The following is a 23,787-nucleotide window of genomic DNA, read 5'->3' on the forward strand; positions in this document are numbered from 1 at the left end:
AGATGCCTCACGTGGTAGCTTTCTCTATCGGCTTATGTGCATTGTGCTTTGCATAGTTGTGACAACTTCACTTTACAACATTTTTGGACCCCTGTGTGTTGTATGTTTATGTTGCAGTTTTTTGTCATTGTTTATAAAAATGAAAAAACAAGAAAATGACAAGATCACTGCCGCCGAGCAATCTATGTATAGACACCGACCCGCATCAGAGAAAACGCAGGTAAATTAAATAGTGGTAAACTGTATAAACTGCAGTTGGTCATCGGCTACGACCAAACATCTCTATTGTCCTTATCTGTGTCTCATATTTGCCTTGTCCTTCCAAAAATGTATGACTGTCTGCAAATACGGAAGATTGCAATTGGTTGATAATACCGCATATTATAGGTTCGTACTCGCTGAAGCAAAATCATTTGTTCTCTTAACTAAAATAAGTTCAGTAATATTTAAAATTTTGCCCTGATTTGAGTACCACTCCATAGTTTTTTAGCTTTGCTCATAATTTTTGAGCGAAGTAGAGAGCTCTGGATCTGATCGTGGTCTTCCACAATGTTTTAAATGCATGTTTATCCCATTTCCCAATAATATCTTTAAAAATGATCAGAGTCGCTGGTTACTAAAGAACTACCTGGAGTATATAATCTACAGCTCTTCTATTATGAGTGTGATGGATTTTACAGCTGTAAGTTTGAGACATATAAATAGAATTCTGATACAGTTGTGCATCTAGAAAGATACTAAATAAAAGCTTATCAAGTCAGGGTTGCATTCCAGAATTTGGGTTGCCTGCCTGGTGCACGGCTTGCTTCTTTGGAATGGTGCTACATCCCCACCCACCAGCAACGCCATAAGGAATAGTTCCCATAACTGATTACAGTTATTGGAGATCATGTCTGTGAATGTACCACCAGCCTCATATGTCAGATGCCAGCTACTTCATAGTCTCATTGTTAAGAGGTTCCTTATTACTGTCCATCCTCAGTAAATTCACTGAGGCTTGGAAGTATATGTTATAAGACATTTGTTATTCAGAATAGAATGGCAGCAAGCTGAGGTTACATATAAAGCAAAATCATGCTAAATCTAACTTGGCACACAAGTATACGAAACAAATAACTGACTAGCCCTTGTGGTACCTATTGGAAAGTACTTTCCAATTATAATGTAAATCTTAAATAGAGAGCAGAGCAATACAATCATCATTTTGTATCTACTCAAATTTGTTACAGTTTAGAATGTTCTTGTTTCCAGAATGTTTCCCTTAACTTTAGTAATTTCCTTTACAGAAACAATGCTGTATTAATTGTAGAACTTATAATAAAACAAGGACAAACAACATATTATGTATGCTTATAACTGCTACCCCTAGGCAAGCAATGTTCCATAATATCCCTTTGTTTAATAACAAAGCAGAATTATGAGGTACATCTAAACTTGCAAAATACAGTTGCCTGTACCCATGTCTCATGTTTCTGGTAAAGCTTATCTAGGAATAATTCTGCAATACAAAAACTCATTGACACCTGTATTTTAGAAATTTTCCCTCTAACAGTTTTCCCCTTAATTCATTCTGTATAAAAGTTCAACCTGACAAACAGTGTATGCATGTAACACAAAAGCTGGAACTAGAAATTTAACAAAAAACTGTTAATACATAAAAGTGGGAATAATAGTTTTTTAATACAATGATGCTTTCTGTACCGCCTTTAAATGTCAATGGTCTCACAGATAAATACGGAAAAGAATAGTGAACTATATTAAAAATGTGGAGTGCAAATAGTTACGCTACAAGAGACACACTTGGAAAGAAATGAACATGTGAATTTGAAATGTTTTCAGGATGATTATTCAGCGGAATACATTGGACCAAGGAAAACAGGCATATTTATATTAGTTGCAAGATAAGCTCCATTAGTGATAGAAGAGACTTCACCACAGTGGAGAAAACAGCAAAGTCCCAAGAACGCCCAGTGTTTTTTTTCCCAGGGAAAAATCGCTATTCCGTAACTTCATTGTTTTCAGACTTCGGGTTTTATGTGTCGACGAAAAAGTGTTCGCTCTTTCGTCACTTCGCTCTTCTAATATAGACCCTATAATTCAATACTCTTTCCTTTTTATCTCTACCTGTAATATGATTCATGTTCCAGGAAAATATGGACAGCATAGTCATCGTGATAAAGAACTATTTTTCCCACCTATTATACATGACATTTTTTTTTCAACATGTAGTTCCAGCTTTTCTCTTACATGCATATACAAATGCTTGGCAGGCTGGTCTTTTTTACAGTTGTTTCTTCTCATCTCCATTTGAACCTATGTCACATTTTTCAAGACTTTTTGTTTTAATGAAAATCCTCAAACAAGTAACTAAATATAAAACACCCCCATTCCCTTTTAACTTAAAACAAATGCACAAAAATATATACATCTTCAAAACATGAAGTTTAACCCTCTAGATTTGAACAACTGCCCCAAATTGACATCAGCACCTACAGGCATTATCTAAACTAAGATTAAGGCTACCCCTGCTAAAGTGCATGCTACAGCCTGTGCTCCCATCTACACTGATTGCTGTCTGTTCTTTTCTTATCTCTCTAACCCTCCCACATATGAAACACAGCTTGTATGCTTTCAGAAAAAATTAACTTTTAGTTCTAAGAAAAAGTGCACTGATTATATTTAAATAAACCTGAATTGTACAGTGTTTTGTTAACAGCATTACAGTATTAAGGCTGCTAAGGAGGTTGTTCCCTCTTATTTACTTGTCATGATTTCAAACTTAATTTTTTCCCTGATCTGTTTGCCATTATACCTTTAAATTTTGCTTTTCCCTCAACAAAGAATATTCAGAATTCTTAAGATTAACTGCTTACACCTGCAGATAGCTTGTTTCTGTAGATTAGAGTGTGTGTTGTACCTTTAAGAGTCATTCCAGTCTATACTTGTGCAAGCAAGAGTGCCATTTTGAGTTAGCAGCCAGAGTGAAAGCATGTATGTGTGTAGCGGTCAGTTAGTTCAAGTTTAATCTTCCAGTCCTCCATCCAAATGCGTTTGTGTGTAATAAACTACTTAAACGAATACCCAAGCCTCATCGTCTTATTTGAATACACAAGATGAGTGACAGGGTGTCAGAATGGGATCCAAAGTCAAAACCATGAGGGGCACAGTCAGTAATGAATATACATGAGTGGATCATCTGAAGCTCAAACGACTCGCAAACAGGTCCAAAATTAATTTCTAGGTACTAAAGCTCTCTTAAATGATTTTTTACTCAATGAATATAAAACAAAACATTCAAAACATTCAAAACTAATTTCTAATTAAACAACATGTTCAAAACTATCATATACTGATAATAAATATTCAAAATGCTTATGAAAACGCTCAAAATAACTTCCAAATCACATAAAATGCATAAAAAAGGGAAATGGCCATATTTTTACAATGTACAACTTTTTCGTATTAACTAAAGCTGTTCAAAGTATCTGAAGTGTGCCAAGTGTCAGCAAGTGTGTGTAGTATTACAGTACAGTTATTTGCAAAGTGCAGTCATTTATAGGTTCATAGGTTGGTACTAGGCTATCGGCCCTAGGGCCTATGCAAGCCTAGCCATAACAATTCCCTGGATATTTCTTTCCACAATATTTACTTCTCTGGACCCCTGTCTAGCAGGGCGACTGACATGATCCCCGGGGTGAATTTCCTATCTCCCATGCAATCATCAAGGTTCCTTTTGAAGAGGGCCAATAAGGCGCTCTGCTTGACATGTATGGGCAGTCTATTCCAGAGTATGGGGAGTCTCTGGGTCAGGAACCTATCCCTCCAGCATGTTTTGTTCATTGTGATGACAAGGTTTAGATCCCTGGAGCGTATGGCTCTGAAGGATTGGGATTTCTTAAAGTGGAGCATGTCCAACAGCTCAGGGTTTGACATGGCCTTGTATGTTAAGCAGAGATCGCCTCTGAGTAGATGATATGCCACAGAGTATAGCTGGAGTTTTTTTAGACGGTCAGCATATGGCATCTGCTTTAGGTCTGTGATTCTTTTAGTGAGGTATTTCTGTGGCCTTTCCAGCTGTTGCAGATGTCTTGTGAGGTACATACCAAACAGGGCATTATACTCTATAATGGGTCTAATGAGGGATGAGTACAGTGGGACAATGACCTCCTTTTTTCTGGATGAAAAGCCCTTAGTGATGAGGTGTGCCACATAGAAGGATTTCCTGACTGTTGTGGCAATGTGGTTATCGAAAGTGAGACCACTGTCCACCTGTGTCCCTAAGTCTCTCATCACACTTTCAGTGTTTAGTGTCCTGCCACCTATGTGGTAATTCATGGGCACATGTTTTTTTCCAAAGGGGATAACTATACATTTCTTGGCATTAAGCTTGAGCCCATGGCTCTGGCACCAGGTATCTGTTTCTGTAAGGCCCTTTTGTAGAATATCCACATCATTTGGGGATTCAATAATGGCTCCCAGTTTGCAGTCATCTGCAAACTTTGTTAGCCAGAGTCCCTTAGTGTTAGCCTGTACTTCAGAGAAGTAGATGCCAAACAAGAATAGTCCCAGGACTGAACCCTGAGATACTCCACTTGTCACTTGTCTGGAGCTGGATTTGGAGTCGGCTACTTTTACAGTCAGGATTCTGTCAGTAAGCCAGTTGGCAACCCATCAAGTGACATAGGGATTTATGCCCAGCTTAGTAAGTTTATGTATGATTCCAGAGTGGGGGACGGTGTCGAAGGCCTTGGCAAGGTCCAGATAGGGTGTGTGGACCATCTTATCCTGGTCCACATCTCTGGAGACTGATTCGAAGAAGTCAATCAGATTCAGGAGACAAGATCAGCCCTTCACAAACCCAAACTGGGTGGGGTCCAGTGTTTGAAGGTTGCCAATGTCTTTGTTTATAAGTTCCATGATAATGCGTTCCATGTCCTTGCAGATCAGGCTTGTCAGACTGATGGGACAGTAGTTCCCAGGATCCAAGGTGGATCCTCCCTTGTGGAGCAGGATAACTGTAGCTGTGCGCCACTCAGTGGGCATGAAGCCTGAGATGAGGCTATGATTAAACATGACACTTAGGTGAGGTGCCAGTTCATTTTGTAGTTCATGTAGTACACAGCCTGGGATGTCATCTGGTCCCATGGATGCTGTATTCTTAGCTTTAGAGAGTGCGGTTTCTACCTGTGTGGCCGTGATTATCGGAACTTGTCAATCTTTTGGTATTGAGATGGGCCCTTTAGGGGGTGAGAGGGGGGTGAAGTTGGCACTAAATCGATCTGCCAGGATATTGGCATTATCCTTGGGATCAGTATATTTTATGCTATTCTGTTGTAGCTCAGAGCAGATCTGAGCATTGCCATTTAGATTCTTGACATAAGTTTAGAATACCTTGTGGTTGTCTTTGGAATCTTTGGCAATTTTATTTTCGTAACTAGCTTTTAAGGATTTTATGAGGGATCTCATCTTCTTACTGAGGCTGGTGAGGGAGTTTTTTGCATCCTGGGATTTTCCTCTTTTCTGCAACAGTTTCTTCCTTCTGTTGTACAGTTTGTTTATAGCAGGGGACCACCAGATTGGCTTCCTTTTTTTGGAGAAGAGCATCTTGGTTCTATCTGGGATGGCACGATTCATGCATGAGTGGATGTGCTCGTACAGTGCCTTAGTGTAGGATTCTGCAGTCGAACTTCCAGATCCCATTTGCATGGGTGTTGTGAAGTTTGTCACTTCTGACTTCAGTAGCATGAAGTTGGTTTTGGAGAAATTTTTTAAGGAGGTTTCCTTACTGGGGGGTGGGGGTGGGATGTGGATGTCAAAGATAATTTGCTTATGGTCAGACCTGACCAATGAAGGGGTGATCACTGGTGTGGAGCATCTATCTCCCATGTTGGTAATGACCAGGTCTAGGATATTGGAGCCCCTGGTTTGATAATGGATTAGTTGATCCAGGGCGTTGGAATTTATGAATTCCAAGAACCGTTGGGAAAAGGAGTTGGTACCCGAGTAGTTTTCCAATTAATGGCAGGGTAGTTGAAATCACCCAGTATTAGGGTGTTTGTTTGTATCTTAATATTTTCCAGTATGTTTAGAAAGGTGTAGTGACAATCTTGGGGCATGGTGAGGGATCTGTAGCAAGCTACAATTTGGATTGCAGTCTTACCTAGTGTTAGTTGCACCTGGAAAATTTCAGATGCATTGTGTTGGGCAACTAGCCTGGAGGTGTGAATATCCTTGGTGAATATGGACACTCCTCCACCTTTAGTGTTTCGGTCTTGGTTTTGTGGCCGAAACGTGTGGTAAGAATTGTAGCCTGGTATTGCAGGGGTGCTCTCTGGAGCCTTGAACCAGGTCTCAGTTACTGCACAGATATCGATGTTCTCCATTTTTAGGAGTGCCTCAAGAGAGTGCATTTTGAGGTTTAGACTTCTAGCATTGAGTAGCATTACCTTCAGATTTTGCATTCTTGTATCTGTTACGGTGGTGGTGTTATCCTTTGAACCTTGCCTAAAAAAGGCACTATAGGGGTGGCAAGAGCTTTAGCCAGTAACCTGAATCCCAGGGGTGACAGGTGCAGACCATCTCTGACAAAGCATCGTGGTTTGTTAATCATGTCTTCCCAGGCAGACAAATACTGGATCCCCTTTGAATGACACCAGAAGCTTAGCCAAATGTTGAAGTCAATCATTTTGTCCTTATACTGTGATATCATTCTGGGCGAAGGCAGGATGCTACTCAGGGCTAGGGTCATACCTGCCTGGGTCACATAATCCAAGATCTCTTCCATGTCTCTTTTCATGTAGTTCAGGGAGGTACGTCTCAAGTCATTCACTCCAGCATGGACAATGACAGAGTCATATTTGTACTTGTTGTGGAGTGACTTGAGTGCATGCGTTATGTGGCGGATCCTGGCACCCGACAGGCAGCTGACTGTAATTTTCTCCTTGTTCAGCCTGGTGAGTGGGACATCAGTGTGCCTGACTATAGAGTCACCTATGACTAAAGTGTTGGGTACATTGTCTTGCCTTAGGGGCTGTTGTTGGGTGGCACACTGGTGTTGTGAGCTATGTGTCACTTTGGTTGTGACTGGTGTTTGTTTGCATTTCGGCTTCGAAGGTCCTTGTTGCTTGGGCAGGTTAATGTTAAGGGCCTCCGCATATGTGGGTTTAGTGTTGCTATGTGTGGGTATTGATGGTGTGGGTTTTGAAGGGCTATGAGTTGCTTGAGGTGTAATGCAGGTGTTAACCTTCTCCTCTTGACTGTCTAGCACAATCTTGACCGGAGAGAGCTTTGCTTCCAGTTTAGCTATGTAAGTGCATCTCTCGTAGGTTGTAGTGTTGGGTGGTAGGAGAAGAGGATTGTCTGTGTACATGGGGCAGTTGCTGCACTGCCCCAGTATGCCCAGATTCACCAGGTGGACAGGAAAAATCACCAGAAGCTGACCCTTGCACATGCCTGTTTAGGTGCTTTTTTGTAAAGTTTAAGAACTGTTTTCCCTTACCTTTGCAAGGTACTTTGCAATTATAGGCTGTTTAGTGCCTATGATTAATTTCTCCTTATTGAGAAGGAGAGCTGAGTGCTTGAATCCGTTTCAGGCTTCCTAGTGCTTTCCAGCAGGTTCTATAGCAAGTGCTAGTCACAGGGGTTTAGATTTTAGTGCTACTACTGAGAAACCAGCTAGTTCTAAGGGAAAATTTGAGGAGCAGACTTTCTGGCATTTGGAATAGTTTAACTGTAGCCTCGCAGTGCTGCATGATGTGAAAAATGTGCAAACACACACGTTTTTAACTCAGAAAGTTGAAAGGGATAGAAATCAGCCCAAAAAGGCTAATAAAATTACAATTTCAGAGCTGGAAACCACTCCTCTAGCATTAGATAGGCAGTACAATGCTCACCAGTCCCACTGGTAAGCAGTAGGACTTCCTCTACCACAGCAAGGTCTGGATAGCTCTGAGCACAGAAAATAAAGTCCTGAGACAAGCAAAGCCTGGGATATGGACTGGCTAGAAAAGGTGGGAAATGAGCAAACAAGATAGTATTTTTTTTTGTTGAAACACGCTAAACAATGCAATAATACAGTAAATAAACACATAAAAGGCTAACACACTTCAGTGTGTAGTCCTAAATAGTAAATGCAATTAAAACTCTACAAAATTAGCAATTTAAAACTTTTTAAATGAAGCAAGGCAAATGCGCAACTGAAAAATTATTTAAGAGGCAGTAACACAGCAGAATAAGTAGCTAGTCTACATATACAGAGAAGTCTATATATATATATATATACAGAAAAGCAGCTAAAACACACAAACACTTCAGATGCAGTGCAACCTAGAGCACTTGAGTTGTAGCAATATTAAGGCAGTTACAGTTATAATAAATGCTCTAAAATATACTCTATATTTCCAAAATGTTTGAGAAGCACAGTCAAAACCAAGGAGATTCAGGCAAAACACATTTTTTTAAAGAAATTATTGTGCATTTGATTATTATTACAAGTACCTGGTGTGGGAATGCTAGAACATAATTATAAGAGCCAAGTTTGCACTGTGTCTAAAAGCAATCTGTTGGCATGGCTGAAGGATTTTGCAGACCCAGCCTGCTTGTGTTTGATAACAATATTGCAGAAGATTGGAGAGTGTTTGAGTAGGAATATGGTATTTTCATACAGGCTGTTTTTTCTGACAAAGATGCATGTACAAAGGCATTTATTCTGCTTAATTTAGCTGGTTCAGAAGCAATTGAAAGAGGGTGTTCATTTGGGTATGCACTTGCTGTGTTTGCAGGAGAGGGGTAAGACCACCATATTGTGGTACTGGCAGAAATGCAGGAAGACCCCAAGTGCTTAAAATGTAAATTTAGATAAATTTGTAAACTCCAGATGAATATTACAATGGAAAGGAAAGTACTTTATACAAGAGACCAAAGACCTGGTAAAACTTTTGCAGCCTATGTAACGACTTGAGAAAAAAGGCTAAAACATGCAGATGTGGTGATTTGAGATATGAGTTAATAAAATACAGGCTTGTGTGTGGTGTTAATAATGATGCAGTGAGAACAATTTTGCTTTGAGACAGTGATTTAACTTTGAGCAAGGCCACAGAGATTTGTCAGATATATGAGCTCCTGGAAAAGCACAGAAATACGCTTACAAATGAGAAAAGTATGCTTGCAGTGTCTTCCAGTGTTAATGTTGATAGTATGCAGCACAAGGTTAAAAGATACTGGCCTAAAGGCAAGGTTCCTGTAAAACCTAGAGCAGCTACAGTGAGACCCAGGCCACACTCAGTAAAGCAGAGGAGTGACTCAGTCAGCTTTCATAATTGTGGAAGTAGCCATGAGCCCAAACGGGAGAAATGCTTAGCTTTTGGTCAGCAGTGCCACAAATGCAACAAGTGGAATCATTTTAAAAGGGTTTGTAAATCTAAAGAGGCACATTCTTTTATTAAAAAAGAGCATTCAAAGAGGCAAGTTGATAATTAGAAAGATGCGACCCTACTTTTAATGTTGATGGTGTGTCTGTGCTTGGTGAAACAGTCCATGCATTAGATCTGTGGGCAAAAAGTAAAGTATTTTGTACTGTTATGATTAATGGGAGACCTATTGAGCTCAAGTAGATACTGATTCAAAGTGCAATGTTATGTCAGCAGAAACATTTGCTAGAGTAAAAGCTGGAGAACAACTTAATTTGGCAAAGTGTGTGAAGCTTGTTGCTTATGGTGGTGAAAAACTTCAAACCAAAGGCTCAGTAGTGCTATCATGTCTGTCTGCTGGGAACAGCTATGACTTGCAATTTTATGTAGTCAAGAGACACATGCAGGCATTATTAGGTGTCAACGAAAGTTTGAAAATGGGACTGCTTTCATTTAATAAACAAGTCCATCATGTAAGCATGAATGATAAAAGCTCAAATTTCACCCAAGCTATTTTTTTCTGAGTATGCTGATATTTTTGAAGACAAACTAGGCAAACTCCCCATTGTGTATGCCATGAAGTTAGACCACGAAGTAAGCCCAGTCATCAGAACAGCACGGGATGTTCCAGTAGCTATGCAGAACAGAGTCAAAGCCGAGCTAGAGAGAATGGTGCGTTTAGGAGTAATTTGTCCAGTAGAAGAATCAACTGAATGTGTATCTTCCATGGTGGTAGCACATAAGAAAAGCTCAGATGATATTAGAATATGTATTAATCCAAGAGATTTGAGCAAAGCACTAAAACGACCTCATCATCCAATGTGTGCAGTCAAAGAAGTTGCTGCCCTTATGCCAAATGCCACTGTTTTTTCTGTCTTAGATACAAAAAGTTCATTTTGGCAAATTTTTCTTGATTGAAAATCTTCCTTGCTAACCACATTCAGTACACCATTTGGAAGGTATAGATTTTTGAGAATGCCATTTGGAATAAATTCTGCCAAAGGTGGCCGTGGTAGTGCAGAGGTGAGCCTTGTCACCTCACAGCAAGAGGTTCTCCGGTTCAATTTGCAGCTGGGGTGCCTTCTCTGTAGAGTATGCATGTCCTCCTTGTGGTCATTTTGGTTTCCTTTGGGTGCTCCGGTTTCCTCCCACATTCCAAAGACATGCAGTAGGTGGATGGGACACTCTAAACTGGCTGTAGGTGTTAGTGTACGTGCAAGTGAGTGTCACGAAATAAGTATTGGGGCAGTGCTTGCTACCTGGTCGTGTAAAAACTTGGCTCGAGATGACTGTCACTGTGGAAGTGACACCCCAACCCCATGTGCAAAAATGGGAAAAGGGGCTGAGGATGGATGGATGGCTGGATGAATTTGCCAGTGAAGTCTTTTAATGTGTGATGGAACAGATTTTCTCTTCCTACCCATGTGCCATAATAGTAGATGATATTCTTGTAGGAGGCAATGGTGAAGTCGAACATGAAAGAATCCCCAGGAAAGTTCTGGAACGTGCTTGTGAAGTGAATATTAAGCTGAATCCTCAGAAATGTAAATTCAGGCTAAAAGAAGTTGTTACTTATGTGGGTCATTTGTTTACAAGTTCAGGCTTACAACCAGATACTTCCAAGAAAACTGCAATTCTTGAGATGTCAGCTCCAGACAATGTCCAAGCCTTACAACATTTTCTTGGCATGGTCAACTATTTAGGCAAGTTCATTGCAGATCTAAGTCAACTTTCAACACTATAAAGAGAGCTGACATGCAAAGATGTAACTTGGTCTTGGTCAGAACACCACCAAAGAGCATTTGATGTCCTGAAACAGAAAATTGCTACCCCATCCACCTTAAGATACTATGATGTTCACAAACTAGTAACTCTTTCCTGTGATGCTTCTAAGTTTGGTTTTGTTGCAGTCATTCTTCAAGAGGGTAGACCAGTAGCCTATGCACTGAGAACTGGAACCCAAACCGAGATGCAGTATGGTCAAACAGAAAAAGAGCTCTTGGCAATTGTGTTTGCATGTTCGAAGTTCCATGATTATATTTATGGCCGACCTATTTAAACTGAAACTGACCACCAACCTTTGTCACTATTTTGAGAAAGCCAATGTACACAGCTCCTGCAGGATTGCAACACGTGATGTTAAAATTGCAAAAGTACAATTTCAGTCTTGTTTACACAAAAGGCAAACTTCTTTATCTTGCTGATACTTTATCCCAATCGCCCAGAAAAAGCACTGAACATCATGACAATGAGAAACCTTATTTTGAAGTCATGGAAGTGAGAAATTATTCTTCCACACATCTTGTTGAGCTTAGAATGCAGACAGCTTCAGAGCCAGTTCTACAGAAGCTCAACCATTTTATCAGTCAAGGATGGCCCTCAAAGCAATATTGCTTACCAGTAGATGTGCAACAGTATTTTCCTTACAGAGATGAGATTTTGATGGAAGATGGTATCATCATGAAAAGCCCAAAAGTGATTGTTCCAACATCCTTGCAACAATCATGGCCACCCAGGAACTGATTCTACCAAAAGAATGGTAAGAGGTCTAGTATTTTGGCCTTCTATGTCAAAAGATATTGAGAAGGAATTTTCTTCTTGTTCTGTTTATAATAGTAATAAACTGCATCACCAAAATGAACCACTTCAGTTAAGCCAGATTCCTGAACTACCTTGGTCAACAGTAGCTACAGATATTGTCGAATGGAGTGGTCAACATCACTTGGTGTTAGTAGACTGCTATTCAAATTGGTTCAAGACTTGCCTACTTCCTAACCTAACTTCCGGTGCTGTCATTATGAAGTTGAAGAGACATTTTTCTGTCCATGGTAGTCTGTACAGTCATTTCTGTCAATGGTGCATACTTTACAAGTCAGCAGTTCAAAAGATTTGCTGAAACATGGGTCTTTGTTCATGTTACTAATAGTCCTGAATACACACAATCAAATGGTTTGGCTAAACATGTAGTTCAAAGTGCAAAACAGCTGATAGAGAAATCCAAACGAGACAATACTAATGTTTTTCTAAACTTGTTTAATCAGAAACATTCCTCGCAATAATTTACGTAGTTCACCTGCTCAGAGACTTATGTCAAGACAAACCAGAACTGCACTACCAATCAGTAAGAATTTGTTGGTTCCATGTGCAAAAACAACAAAGCAGTAGAAGCTCAACTTCTAAAAAAGCATTTGTCCCAAAGGTCCTAGTACGACTAAACCAGCAAACCTCTGAATCCATTAAAGGAAGGAGAGATGATGAGGATGCAGGCAGCAAAAGGATTTGATCAGATCAGGCTTGTGAAACATTTGTGTGAAGAACCGAGATCATACATAATTGAATTGCAAGGGATGGAATTTAGATGGAATCGGAAGCATTTATTACCAGTGTCTGAGCCAGTGTCACATCATCTTGCCTGTAATGGAGACTAATTTTCAGAATGATTTGTTCAATGTTCCTGTTCCAGAGAACATTTCATCATCTGCTCCTGTTCCTGAAAGTATTCCTGAAAATTCTGAAGCAGAACATTCCCCAGTGACTGTCCCTGTTGCTAAACCCAGTTCTAATTATTACATTATGAGGTCAGGTCATATCTCAAGACATAATCCTAGATACACTGCAACCTGGGCATGATTGTTCTTGTTTATATATGTCTGTATAATTTACATGCCTATACAATTGTCATGTTTTCATTGCGTGACAGAATAGTCAGAGGAACATCAGAGTGTGTGTTGTGCCTTTAAGAGCCATTCCAGTCTATGAGCACATGCATATAAGTACTGAGCATGTGCAAGCAAGAGTGTCATTTTGAGTGAGCAGCCAGAGTAAAAGCATGTATGTGTGTAGCAGTCAGTTCATTTAAGTGTAATGTTCCAATCCTCCATCCAGATGTGTTTATGAGTAATAAACTACTTAAACAAACACCCAATTTGAATGCACAAAATGAGTGATAGTTTCCATGGAATGTACTCAGCAATGAGTCTTTGTAAATGTCACTCAGAAAACAATGCACAGCTTCCCTCAGCTGCAGACTTCTTGACTCCACTGTACATTTACCAGTGGAAAACAAACAAGCTAATATTTTTGCAGTTGTAAGAAGCTTAGCATTCTCATGGCTTTCATCATTTTGTCTTTTCTTTAAGCCTACATGCTTACAAAAAAACATGTTTACACCTTAAATCAAAGGTAGTAATATAGACATTCACCCTTGTAAAATAAAAAGAGAAAATATCCTAATTCTACATATAGTATAATCAGGGGTCTATATTATATTATCGAATATTTAAAAATTCAAACACTATATGGTTGACACCATATGTTTGAACTCTTAAATATTCAAAAAAAAAAACAACCTGAAAGGTTAAAAATGGGGGGGGCAAGCCCCCCTGCACCCCCTGCTTTTTAAATATACCAACTCTGAGATCGTACTACAGTGCAGTCAATGGAAAACTTCCATTTCCGCACTGTACTTAGATCTCCGTTGAAACGTTCGAACATTTACATGTTCGATCATATGGTGTCGACCATATGACATTCGAACATGTAAATGTTCGATAACGTAATATAGACCCTATAATCAGTACACTTTTATACCTCACCCCCATGCCAGCAGCCCAAGAGTACAGCGTATGAACATTAAACTTGCTTTTGTCCAGCCTTTTATCTCTTGTTATACAGTAAAACTTGTATTTCTTACAACTTAATGAAATACTCATTTACTATAATATCTTTAACACATATGACAGTCACTGAAAAGACACCCAGCATTTAAAATACCCCTGACTAAACACAACACAAAACTTTTTTTATGGTACATAACATTCAGTTTATATCATGAAATGTTTTATACAAATACTGATAATAAGAAAATTGTTTTACTTACAGCTAGTTTCCTCCTTTTAGTGTCATTCTAACATTAGTGATATAAATTTGGGTATATACTTTACAGTCCACCCACAAGTTTAAATCAACAGATGTCCAGTGTTTTTCAGCCACTTTCTTGCAAAATCATATTTCACAAATGTGATAAGATGCATTGTAGTCTTCCATATATTCATTAATTCCAGAGCTGCTGGTCTTCTTCCTGTTCATCTCCATCTCCCAACACCAGACTCTGGTTCAAGTCCAAGGCACTGCTGATTCTTCTGGTTAAAATATAAATACAAATAAAATAAATAAACTCTTGTGCTTTTTTCTGTCGCTCAAGCATTTTCCTTTGGAAAAGTGGAAAAGATTTTACTGGCAAAGTCTCTTTATGAACCTTACTGTCAGACAAATGAGAAGCAGAGCCCTCTTCTGCTTGCTGACTCACATTTTGTTGTATAAACTTTTTATTTCTTCCATAGCCTGTTCTGCATCAAAAATTACTTTGATCCCCCAGGAAAAAAAAAACAGTGTGAAGACAGCTGGATACAGCAGCTTGAAGCTCACACCTGCCTCTCGACATTCCCTGATTGCTGGGATAAATTTGCTTCTCTTCTGCCAGGTGCACAGTGAACTATCACCCTCCACAACACTCTACTGTCTCCAACCTTCAATATCCTGCCCCATTGCCACAATTCTGTCAGGATCAACTCCCCTCATTGGTACGATTGCATGTTTTCTAATATGGGTCTTGACTACTTTTTCATGGCCATGTTTGGAGCACACACTCAGTGAGTGTGTCCTTTCAGTTAACAAATTCTGCTGTGGAATACTAGTCCAGTTTGCTTATTTGTGCTTTCATAAAATTAATACAGTCTGTTCCTTCCAGTTTCTCTGGTACAGCAGAAAAATCTCTAGTTTTCTCTGTGTTGTCTGTCATTTATTTATTGCATTTGTTTACTGGGAAGGTTCACTGGGCCTAGATGAGGCCATTTTCAGTGGAGGCCCATGGAAAAAAGCTCCACAGTAATGGTTATTTACAGTACAACAGCAATAGCAGCTGAGTAAACACAAGTCTTTGCAACATTTAGATTCAATAACTGACTTACAGTGCCATATAGGATTCAAAAGTAGAAAATAAGGACTTGCACATAGGGACTATGTCTTAGATAACTCAACTAAGTTAGCATGTCAGTAGTTTAGGTTCTAATAACTATCTCTAGCTTTATAGCCACTATACCACTCCCCCTCCAGGTGAACCAATCAATAATCCCCATACCACCCCTCCTTATTCCTAACCAGACCAATCAGTACTATACTGTGTACACTACTCCAGTCCCACCCCCCAGTAGTAAATATCCAACCTCAAGATCCTGAGGGTCCTAAGCCTATATTACCAATATAGCCTCCAATCATGTTACCATACAAAGTAATGTCATTTTTCTCTCTGCTATCCCTCATGTAATTTCTCTATTTTCTCATCATTTACGAAAACCAGTCTTACCTAGGATTTCACCACCCAAACTCTCAAACCAGCACAGATGTATCACATAATACTGACCACCCACTAGTTACAACTATTTCCAACTCTTTAACCACAAAACACTATCACCCAATTAGACCCAGATACATCAGCTCAAAATCTAAATACTATCAAAAACTTATAAACAAAATCCTGAAAGCTACAGTAATTATACACAAGAACCTGGCAATGGATGGATATGTTTATCCAAACCCCGGCCCTGCCACCCTAGATAAAGCAACATCCAGTACTACTAACCCAGATGAATCACTATCTATTACTAAGGCCCCCAACCCCCTCCTGATCTGCCAACTAAATATGCGAAGCACAAATAACAAAGTGCACAATCTGCATGTCCTCCTACAAGTCCATTCCCCTGATATTCTATGCCTAACTGAAACCTGGCTGAAACCAACAACCTAATATACTTAGACTCGATTGCTCTTCCAGGAAGGGAGGGGGGTAGCTGTACTCTTCAAATCTACACTAAATGTTACCTTAGACCCCAGTCAACCACCCCAGGTCAGTAAGGCAGAAATAATTGCTGCCAAGCTCCATATTAACAAAAACAAAAGCATACATATAGTCTGTGTATATATTCCACCAGGGAATAATACCAGTTCACTAGAAGACATCCTCCAATGGTTAGCTAGTAACTATCCACAAGAAACCATTGTACTAGGAGACCTTAACACTGATTGGAACACTTGTTCCTCTCAGTCTCCTACCACCCATGTAAACCTGTATGGATTCACACAGGTTTTATCCACCCCTACCAGGGTAGGAAAACATAACCAAAAAAAACCTAGTATACTGGATTGGATACTAATCAATAGCCATCCCCAAATGTATTCTGTGGGGGTCACCCCTGATGACCTCAGCGACCACTTACTTACCTTTATCTGCAATCACAACCTAAAACAATAAGTGAGAAGGTCACCAAAAGAATAAAATCAGTTATTGTTAAAGTGGGAGACAGCTTCATCAAGGGGCAGGTGCTTTAGGGTAGCCCAGTTACATGCCTTAAAGGACAACCGCACCCACAGACTCAAAAAACATGTTTATTTCATCACGGTTTGGTTTGGTGAAAATGCACTTTTCAATTCTGTTATGTAGCATTTGCACTGCTTGTGTTTGAAGTAGTCATTGAAAAAGGATAAAATTTTAACCAAAAGTAGGTGACTATAACACAGCAGTGAATGCCTGTAAAAATCAGTGGACTGACAGGAGCTTTAGAGAAAACGTGGCAGATCTGATGCAATTTTTTGGAGACAAACAATGCATTCTGGGATACTTAGAGGCAGACTAAAGAGTCAGAATTATTTCAAGATGCCCGACCCCATGTGGTCAGAGTCAGAAATTGCATATAAAATATATAAAAAGCTCAAAATATTCCCAGAGTGATGTTAAAATGTAGAAAACACCAAACCATGATGAAATAAACATATTTTTTGAGTCTGTGGGTGCGGTTGTCCTCTAAGGCATGTAACTGGGCTACCCTAAAGCACGCCCCTTGATGAAGCTGTCTCCCACTTTAACAATAAATTCCTCACCATCCTCGATGCTCATGCTCTCGCTCGTTCCACGAGGATAAAAACAAAAGCTGCCCCGTGGCTCTCTAAAGACACAACATGGCGTGCTACAAAAGACCCTATAAACCAAACCAAATTTAGACAACTAAGAAATGAGACAAACGAGTTATTCTATTAGATAAAAAAATTACTACCTCCATCTCCAAAAAGGAAACCAAAATAATCCCCATAAATTCTGGCCAGGGATAAATAAATTACTACACCCAGGTCAAACCACCACTCCACCTCCCACAGCCTCTGCTGATAAACTATCAGCGGATGTTGCTAACACCTTTAATAATTTCTTCACTGAAACCATCCAAGCCCTTGCTAGCCAAATACCCCTTAACTCCCCTAACCTACTGGATAGCACTCCTAGCTCCCAGGCCTCCTTTAACTTCCAGCCAGTCTCTACATCTTTCATTCATTCACTACTCAAAAAATTAAAACCTAGTACCTTAGCTGCAGACCTTCTCCCAGCAGAATATTTGCAAAAAGCTCCAGATACCATAGCATACCCCATTTCCATTCGAATTAATCGGTCCATATCAGAATCCTCAGTCCCCTCTGTCTGGAAAATATCTCGTGTCATACCACTCCATAAAGGCAGTAACTCTACTGAGATATCCAATTATAGACCCATAGCCATCCTATCACCTCTGGCAAAAATAATGGAAAAATTTGTCCATAAATAACTCCTGTACTTTCTAACCCAAAACAACCTTCTAGCTAACTCCCAGCATGGCTTCAGACCATATCATTGTACCACCACAGCTCTTCTCACCTTCTCTAATGCTATAAACTATAACAGGAACAATAACAATTTATCTTCAGCCCTCTTCTTAGACCTGTCCAAGGCTTTTGACATGGTCAGTCATCATCTTCTCATCAACTCCCTGGCAACAATGTCCCTAGGCATTCACTCTCTCTGATGGTTTGAATCCTACCTGAACAATAGACTACAGTCTATTTTATGGCAGAACAAACTCTCAAACCTCCTACCCAACACTCTAGGTGTCCCACAGGGGTCCATCTTGTGACCACTTCTGTTTTCCATTTTTATCAATGACCTCCACAAAGTCATCCCTGATGCCATCTGCATTCAATACGCAGACAAATCAATGTTGATCTGCACTGGTACCTTGCAAACAATATTGCTATCAATAACTCAGAGTACTTTCAACATAGTAGAGAACTGGCTTGCTGCTCGCTGTCTTATACTAAATCCTAATAAAACAAAACTCCTACTTTTCATCCCCATGCATAGATCCCTGGCATTATCTCTCTCCATTAAGGCCAATAACGGTACTATAATCACTCCAGATGCCCATACAAAACTGCTAGGAGTCATTATAGACAACAATCTTAAGTTTGCTGTGCATGTCAACAAAACAATCAAAACCATTAACAGAAAACTGGGCTCACTATATAGGATAAAACCATCCTTACCCCATAAGCTAGGACTTCCATTGCCGGCTCCCACCTACTCTCTACACTCTACTATGCTTCACCTTTACTGGCCAACCTAAATAAAACTGACCTTAACAAACTCTCAAGCTGCTATAACAACATAGCAAGATTTGCAACTGGTCTACCTTATAGAACACATCATTGTAAAAATCTAAATTATCTTGGATGGCTAGAGCTTCCCAGGCAGATTCAGTATAATCAACTCATTGTGGCTCACAAAGCACTTAACCAAACCAGATAATGCACCTGCCCTGAAAGAAATCATTTATCCCCACTCCAACTCTAGATCACTCTGGTCATCCTATAGACTATCAGTGCAAACCATTAAATCCAGCAACTCAGCTGGTGACTCCCTGTTTGCCAACTCTGCTGGCAAAATTTGGAATTCCCTTCCAGCTAACATTACCCTACATGCCACCCTATCTCAGTTTAAGAAAGCTCTCAAGAAGCACTTCAAGTCTCAATGGATATGTCCCTACTCCAAACCTGACTAAATCTTCATGCATACTGGTTTACTAGTTCTATGTCTGTAAGTGGTAATCACTTATATTTGTTAAGCTAGTTTAGAAGACGGTTAGACTGTATTAATATAACCGGACTATAAAATGTGTTATATTTGTAAAAATTCAACTTGACTGTAAAATGTGTTCTATATGTTTAATGTTATGAAGACTAATTATCTGTATGCACATTGTAATGATTGTATATTAAACCACCTGTGGAGCTTTTCTCCCTGGGCTGCCGCTGAAAATGGACATTTATCCAGTCGGACTATCCCAGTCAACAAATGTAAAATAAAATAAATAAATAAACATTGGATGAGTAAGCTTATAAGGTCAGAAATGTAAAGCATGTAACTCCATATTTAGATTAGTAGGTGATCCACAATAGAGGAGTTAAAGAAGTACTAGTGAAAGAAAAGAATGCAAACAGTAAGTAGTAAGTTGATGGTTATGATAGTAAGAGGAGTAGTTAAAGGTGAAAAGAGTGGAGCAAGACAGTTCTTCTTGAGAAACTTCATATTCAGCTGTCTTTTTCTTCATGATAGCCTCTGATTTTTGCAGTTTTATCAGTTTATCTGAATGGCTTGTTAAAGCTTCTTCTATTTTTTCCAGCCTTTTGTTGTTTGAACTGATATATTTTTTCAGTGTTACATTTATTTTGATCACATCTGAGTACATTTGATTTATTTTTTCCTCTAAATTACTGAAAACTGTCTCTTGAACCACAGCTAAAGCTTGAACTGCTTTTTGCCGAACAGCTGCAGAATCCTTCACAGTCAGTGTTTTCTCTTCACCTTTTCTTGTTGATTTTCATTCAGGTTTTAAAAATTTCTTCTTCTTTGCTGGTATACATGGAATGTATTTACTAGCCAGTAATTGAATTTTACCAAAAAGACATTTTCAGTGGCATTCCTTTTTCTTGGTTTATGTTTTCCCACTGGCAGAGCTAAAGTGCTGTTGATCACTGTGCAGTCATCTTGGAAGTGATTGTTCAAACTTTTTTAGGCCATTCCCCCTCCCCCACCAACTAAATTTAAAGAGACTGTAGGTATCTCCATCTTGAGGAAGTTTTCTTTAGCTTTATCTAATCTGACAAATCACCATCATGTCTCTAACCTGCTTTTTATTAGTAAGGCTATCAAGTAAGTACGTACTTAATGCTTCACATATACTTCACCTATGTTTAGCATCCCATGACTTCTTTGATCACATCAGTCTGGTTTTAGGTATCGGCACAACACTGCATTTGCCCTTGTTATAGTGGTAAATAATCACTTGATAGTGACAGATCACATGCTGTAATCAATCTTGGTCCTGCTTGATAGCACAGCAATTTTTGATGTCATAGAATATGGCATTCTGATCAGTCATCTGCAACATCTGTTTTGGCCTTCTTTATGTAGTACTTGACTCGAGTGATTAGCCTCTTACCTCTTAGGTCATTATCAGCAGGTGGTATTTGGTGTTAATTCCTGTACTAGCAGCCTATTTTTGTGTGAGGTGCTACTAGGAGTTTGCATCCTTATTATTCACCATGTATATGTTACATTTAGGATATGTAATAACAGGAGAGATCTATTCTGTAGCACTCAGCTTCTGACACAAGCAAGCATCAGATTTTATTATTCTTGAAGAATGTGGAGACAGTACAGTCATGGATGGAAGCCAGTCAATTTAAACACAGTCCTTCAAAGACTGAGGGGTTTGTCGGTCATGTCATTATTCATCCATCTTTTGGTCTCTGTCCTCTCATATTTTATGGGGAGAATAGACTGGGAGTATGTGCCATATATGCCATATTTGACAATGATAACTGGCAGCTCACTGACATTGAAGGGCCAAGTGTCAGCAGTGGTTAAAGTATCTTAATATCTCTGAAGAATATCTTCCAGATTTGAAACATCTGAGTCTGTCTTGTCTGTGTTTGATCTTTGCTGTAGTGATTCATGCTCTGATATCTTCCCACCTAGATTACTGTAATGCTCTTTACCTCAAATTTTTTTTTAATTTAAAAGTTTATTTTATTTTTTCTCAGTGTATTTATTTTGTTAGAATACATTACATAGCAAGTTATTAATGCAAATTGATATTGTTGTTCATTAACCTTTAGAAAGAGAAAGGAAACCAATACAACCATTGTAAAATATATAAATTAATATAACTTTTGGAACTGTTTACATTATATACGTTGTAAGGTTGTAACATTAATAGGTACAATTTATAAATCATTATATAGAGAACTGTTTAACAAGTTTGACATTTTGTCACTCAGAAGAAATGCCATACTTAGTTAAAAAATGAATAAAAGTGCTAAAAAACATCCACTGAACAACAATATAATGATAAATAAAAAAACGGAGATTGTGGATGGCAAAATCCACTTTAACCACTTTTAATAGGTACAATCACAGTGAAAATCCATGTATTGAGTGCTGTCATTCTGGAACACAATGGGACTTCATCAGAATACATTTAAATCAAAAAACCTTAGTCATTAAATACTCTGAAAAAAAACCCTGTTGAACACTAACTGACCAATCAGTTTCTCCCAATTAATTATTCAATTAAAAATACATTGTTGATTAGTTGACTCAGATTTCTCAAGAAACTGAAAGACTTTTACCCAGTAGTTAATATTTATTTTACTTTTCCCACTTCTCAGTTTTTTAATTTCAATTTCTTTATTAATTACTGTGTGTAGTAAATGAAGAAATTCTATAAACTGCAGTTTTGTACTTTATTTTAATTTGCTTGTAATAACTTTTCTTGCTTCTGCATGCATGAACCAGAAAAGAGAGATCTGATTAATTTTTACACATCCTGGCAAAAAACATTGTATAAAACATTTCAAGCATTCTGAAAATAATCTTGTTTGTTTCAACAGGTACAGAATTCTGCAACATGAGTACTGATGCAGGCTTCTTGCACTAGTCATATTATTCCTTTTACTGTACGCTCTTTACTTGTTACCTCTTACAGAGAGATCATTTTCAATATCTTAGTTTTAACCTTTCATGACATTCATGGTCTGAGTCTCACCTGTTTGGAAGAGATCCCGTTTTCCTATGTTCCTGCCAGGCATCTTAGGTTTACAGGCAATATGCTGTTGGTCATTCCCTGGAATTGGCTTGAGACCTCAGGTCGGCATTCTTTTGCCCTCCTGACAGCTTTCCTATGCAATCACTTTCATAATTTGGGCATGTGAGTCAAGAGGCCCCCTTTTGGAAAGTCCCTTAAATTCCATCTTTATTTTAGAGTATATCTCAAGCCTTACATGTGCCACTGTATCAGACTGACAAGTCTGCTAGTTTTCATCACTTTCCTATATAAGCTCCTGTTCTTATTATTGTAGTATTTCTTTGGGACTAAGGTTTAAGCACCTTAATTAATAAATATTGAACTGAGCTATAACATGGTAGACAACATACAACATATCCAAGATGAATAACATGAGATGTTTAAGTCATTTACTGCTCAATTCCTATGACAGTTGTGTAGCAGTTTAGAAAAGTATCTGCTGATGGCATTTCCTAGGTTGCAACAATAAGTCACATAACTCAGAACTTTAATTTCCTCGTAATGCTTTGTTCAGGAATCTGTGCCAGATTTTATCACACTGGAAGACTCTGGACAGAAACCACCATTAAGTGGATGTCATGAAGTCACTTAAATCTCAACCTGGCAAAGACCATGGTGCTGCTAATTCATGTCATTGTCTGTCACAACATCCTCTCCCTTGCCTCCTTATTATTTACAGGGGCAGTAAACTGGACTACATTTCATGAATCAGAGATCTTATTCTTCATGGCAGATTCACTTGAGGTGTTGGCTGTCAAGACATTCTGCTTTCATCTAAATGATGTTTCCCAGATCTTGAACCTTGTTCCATTATCAGAACTTATCATAGTTTCATCTCACTTAGAATACTGCACTACTCATTACATTGGACTGGTAGATGGGTAGTATCTCAGTTGCAGTGGGTGTAAATCTCCATAGCTAGGCTTCTGACTAGGGCAACTCGGTCATGTAGCATTTCACATTTGTCGCAGGAGCTGCACTGGCTGCCATTAGTGCTGGGTCTGTCCTTGAAATTATTGTCCTTACTTGCCAGACCAGACCCTATGCAATGTAGATCCTGCTGATCTGAAAGAACTTCTGGAGCACCGTTCTCTAACAGGATCCCTCAGTTTATCAGGAGGTGGGCTGCTGGCTGTTCAGAAAAAATGTCTTAGTATAGTCAAATAACTATAGTAAGCTTGTACAATATCTAACATCTTCCTGAAGCTAAATAGTTAACTTACAACTCTCTGTTACCATCCACCCTAGTGCTTTTACTTGTGATGTAGTAAATCTTCAAATATGATAATTTCCCCATTTGTATATAGTACTACCAACTTTACTAAGATTAATTTGTTCCCTCTGGTACAGCTCTTTTGAGTATGTGCCTTTAACTC

The 23,787-nt window shown here is 38.9% G+C and overlaps 1 protein-coding gene across 1 annotated transcript in view; it reads left to right on the top strand.

Moving 5' to 3' along the window:
- The window catches only part of DLEC1 (DLEC1 cilia and flagella associated protein), a 2,498,134-nt gene continuing 2,474,347 nt past the window's right edge, over nucleotides 1-23,787 (top strand). Inside the window, exon 1 of the mRNA XM_044067561.1 lies at nucleotides 1-220. Coding sequence (XP_043923496.1) covers nucleotides 35-220 — 186 coding nt within the window. The 5' untranslated portion in view covers nucleotides 1-34. The remainder of the gene's footprint in view (nucleotides 221-23,787) is intronic.

The sequence above is a fragment of the Protopterus annectens genome, chromosome 3.part1, assembly GCF_019279795.1.
Source record: "Protopterus annectens isolate FY-2018-M chromosome 3.part1, PAN1.0, whole genome shotgun sequence".
Classification (NCBI taxonomy): Eukaryota; Metazoa; Chordata; order Ceratodontiformes; family Protopteridae; genus Protopterus; species Protopterus annectens.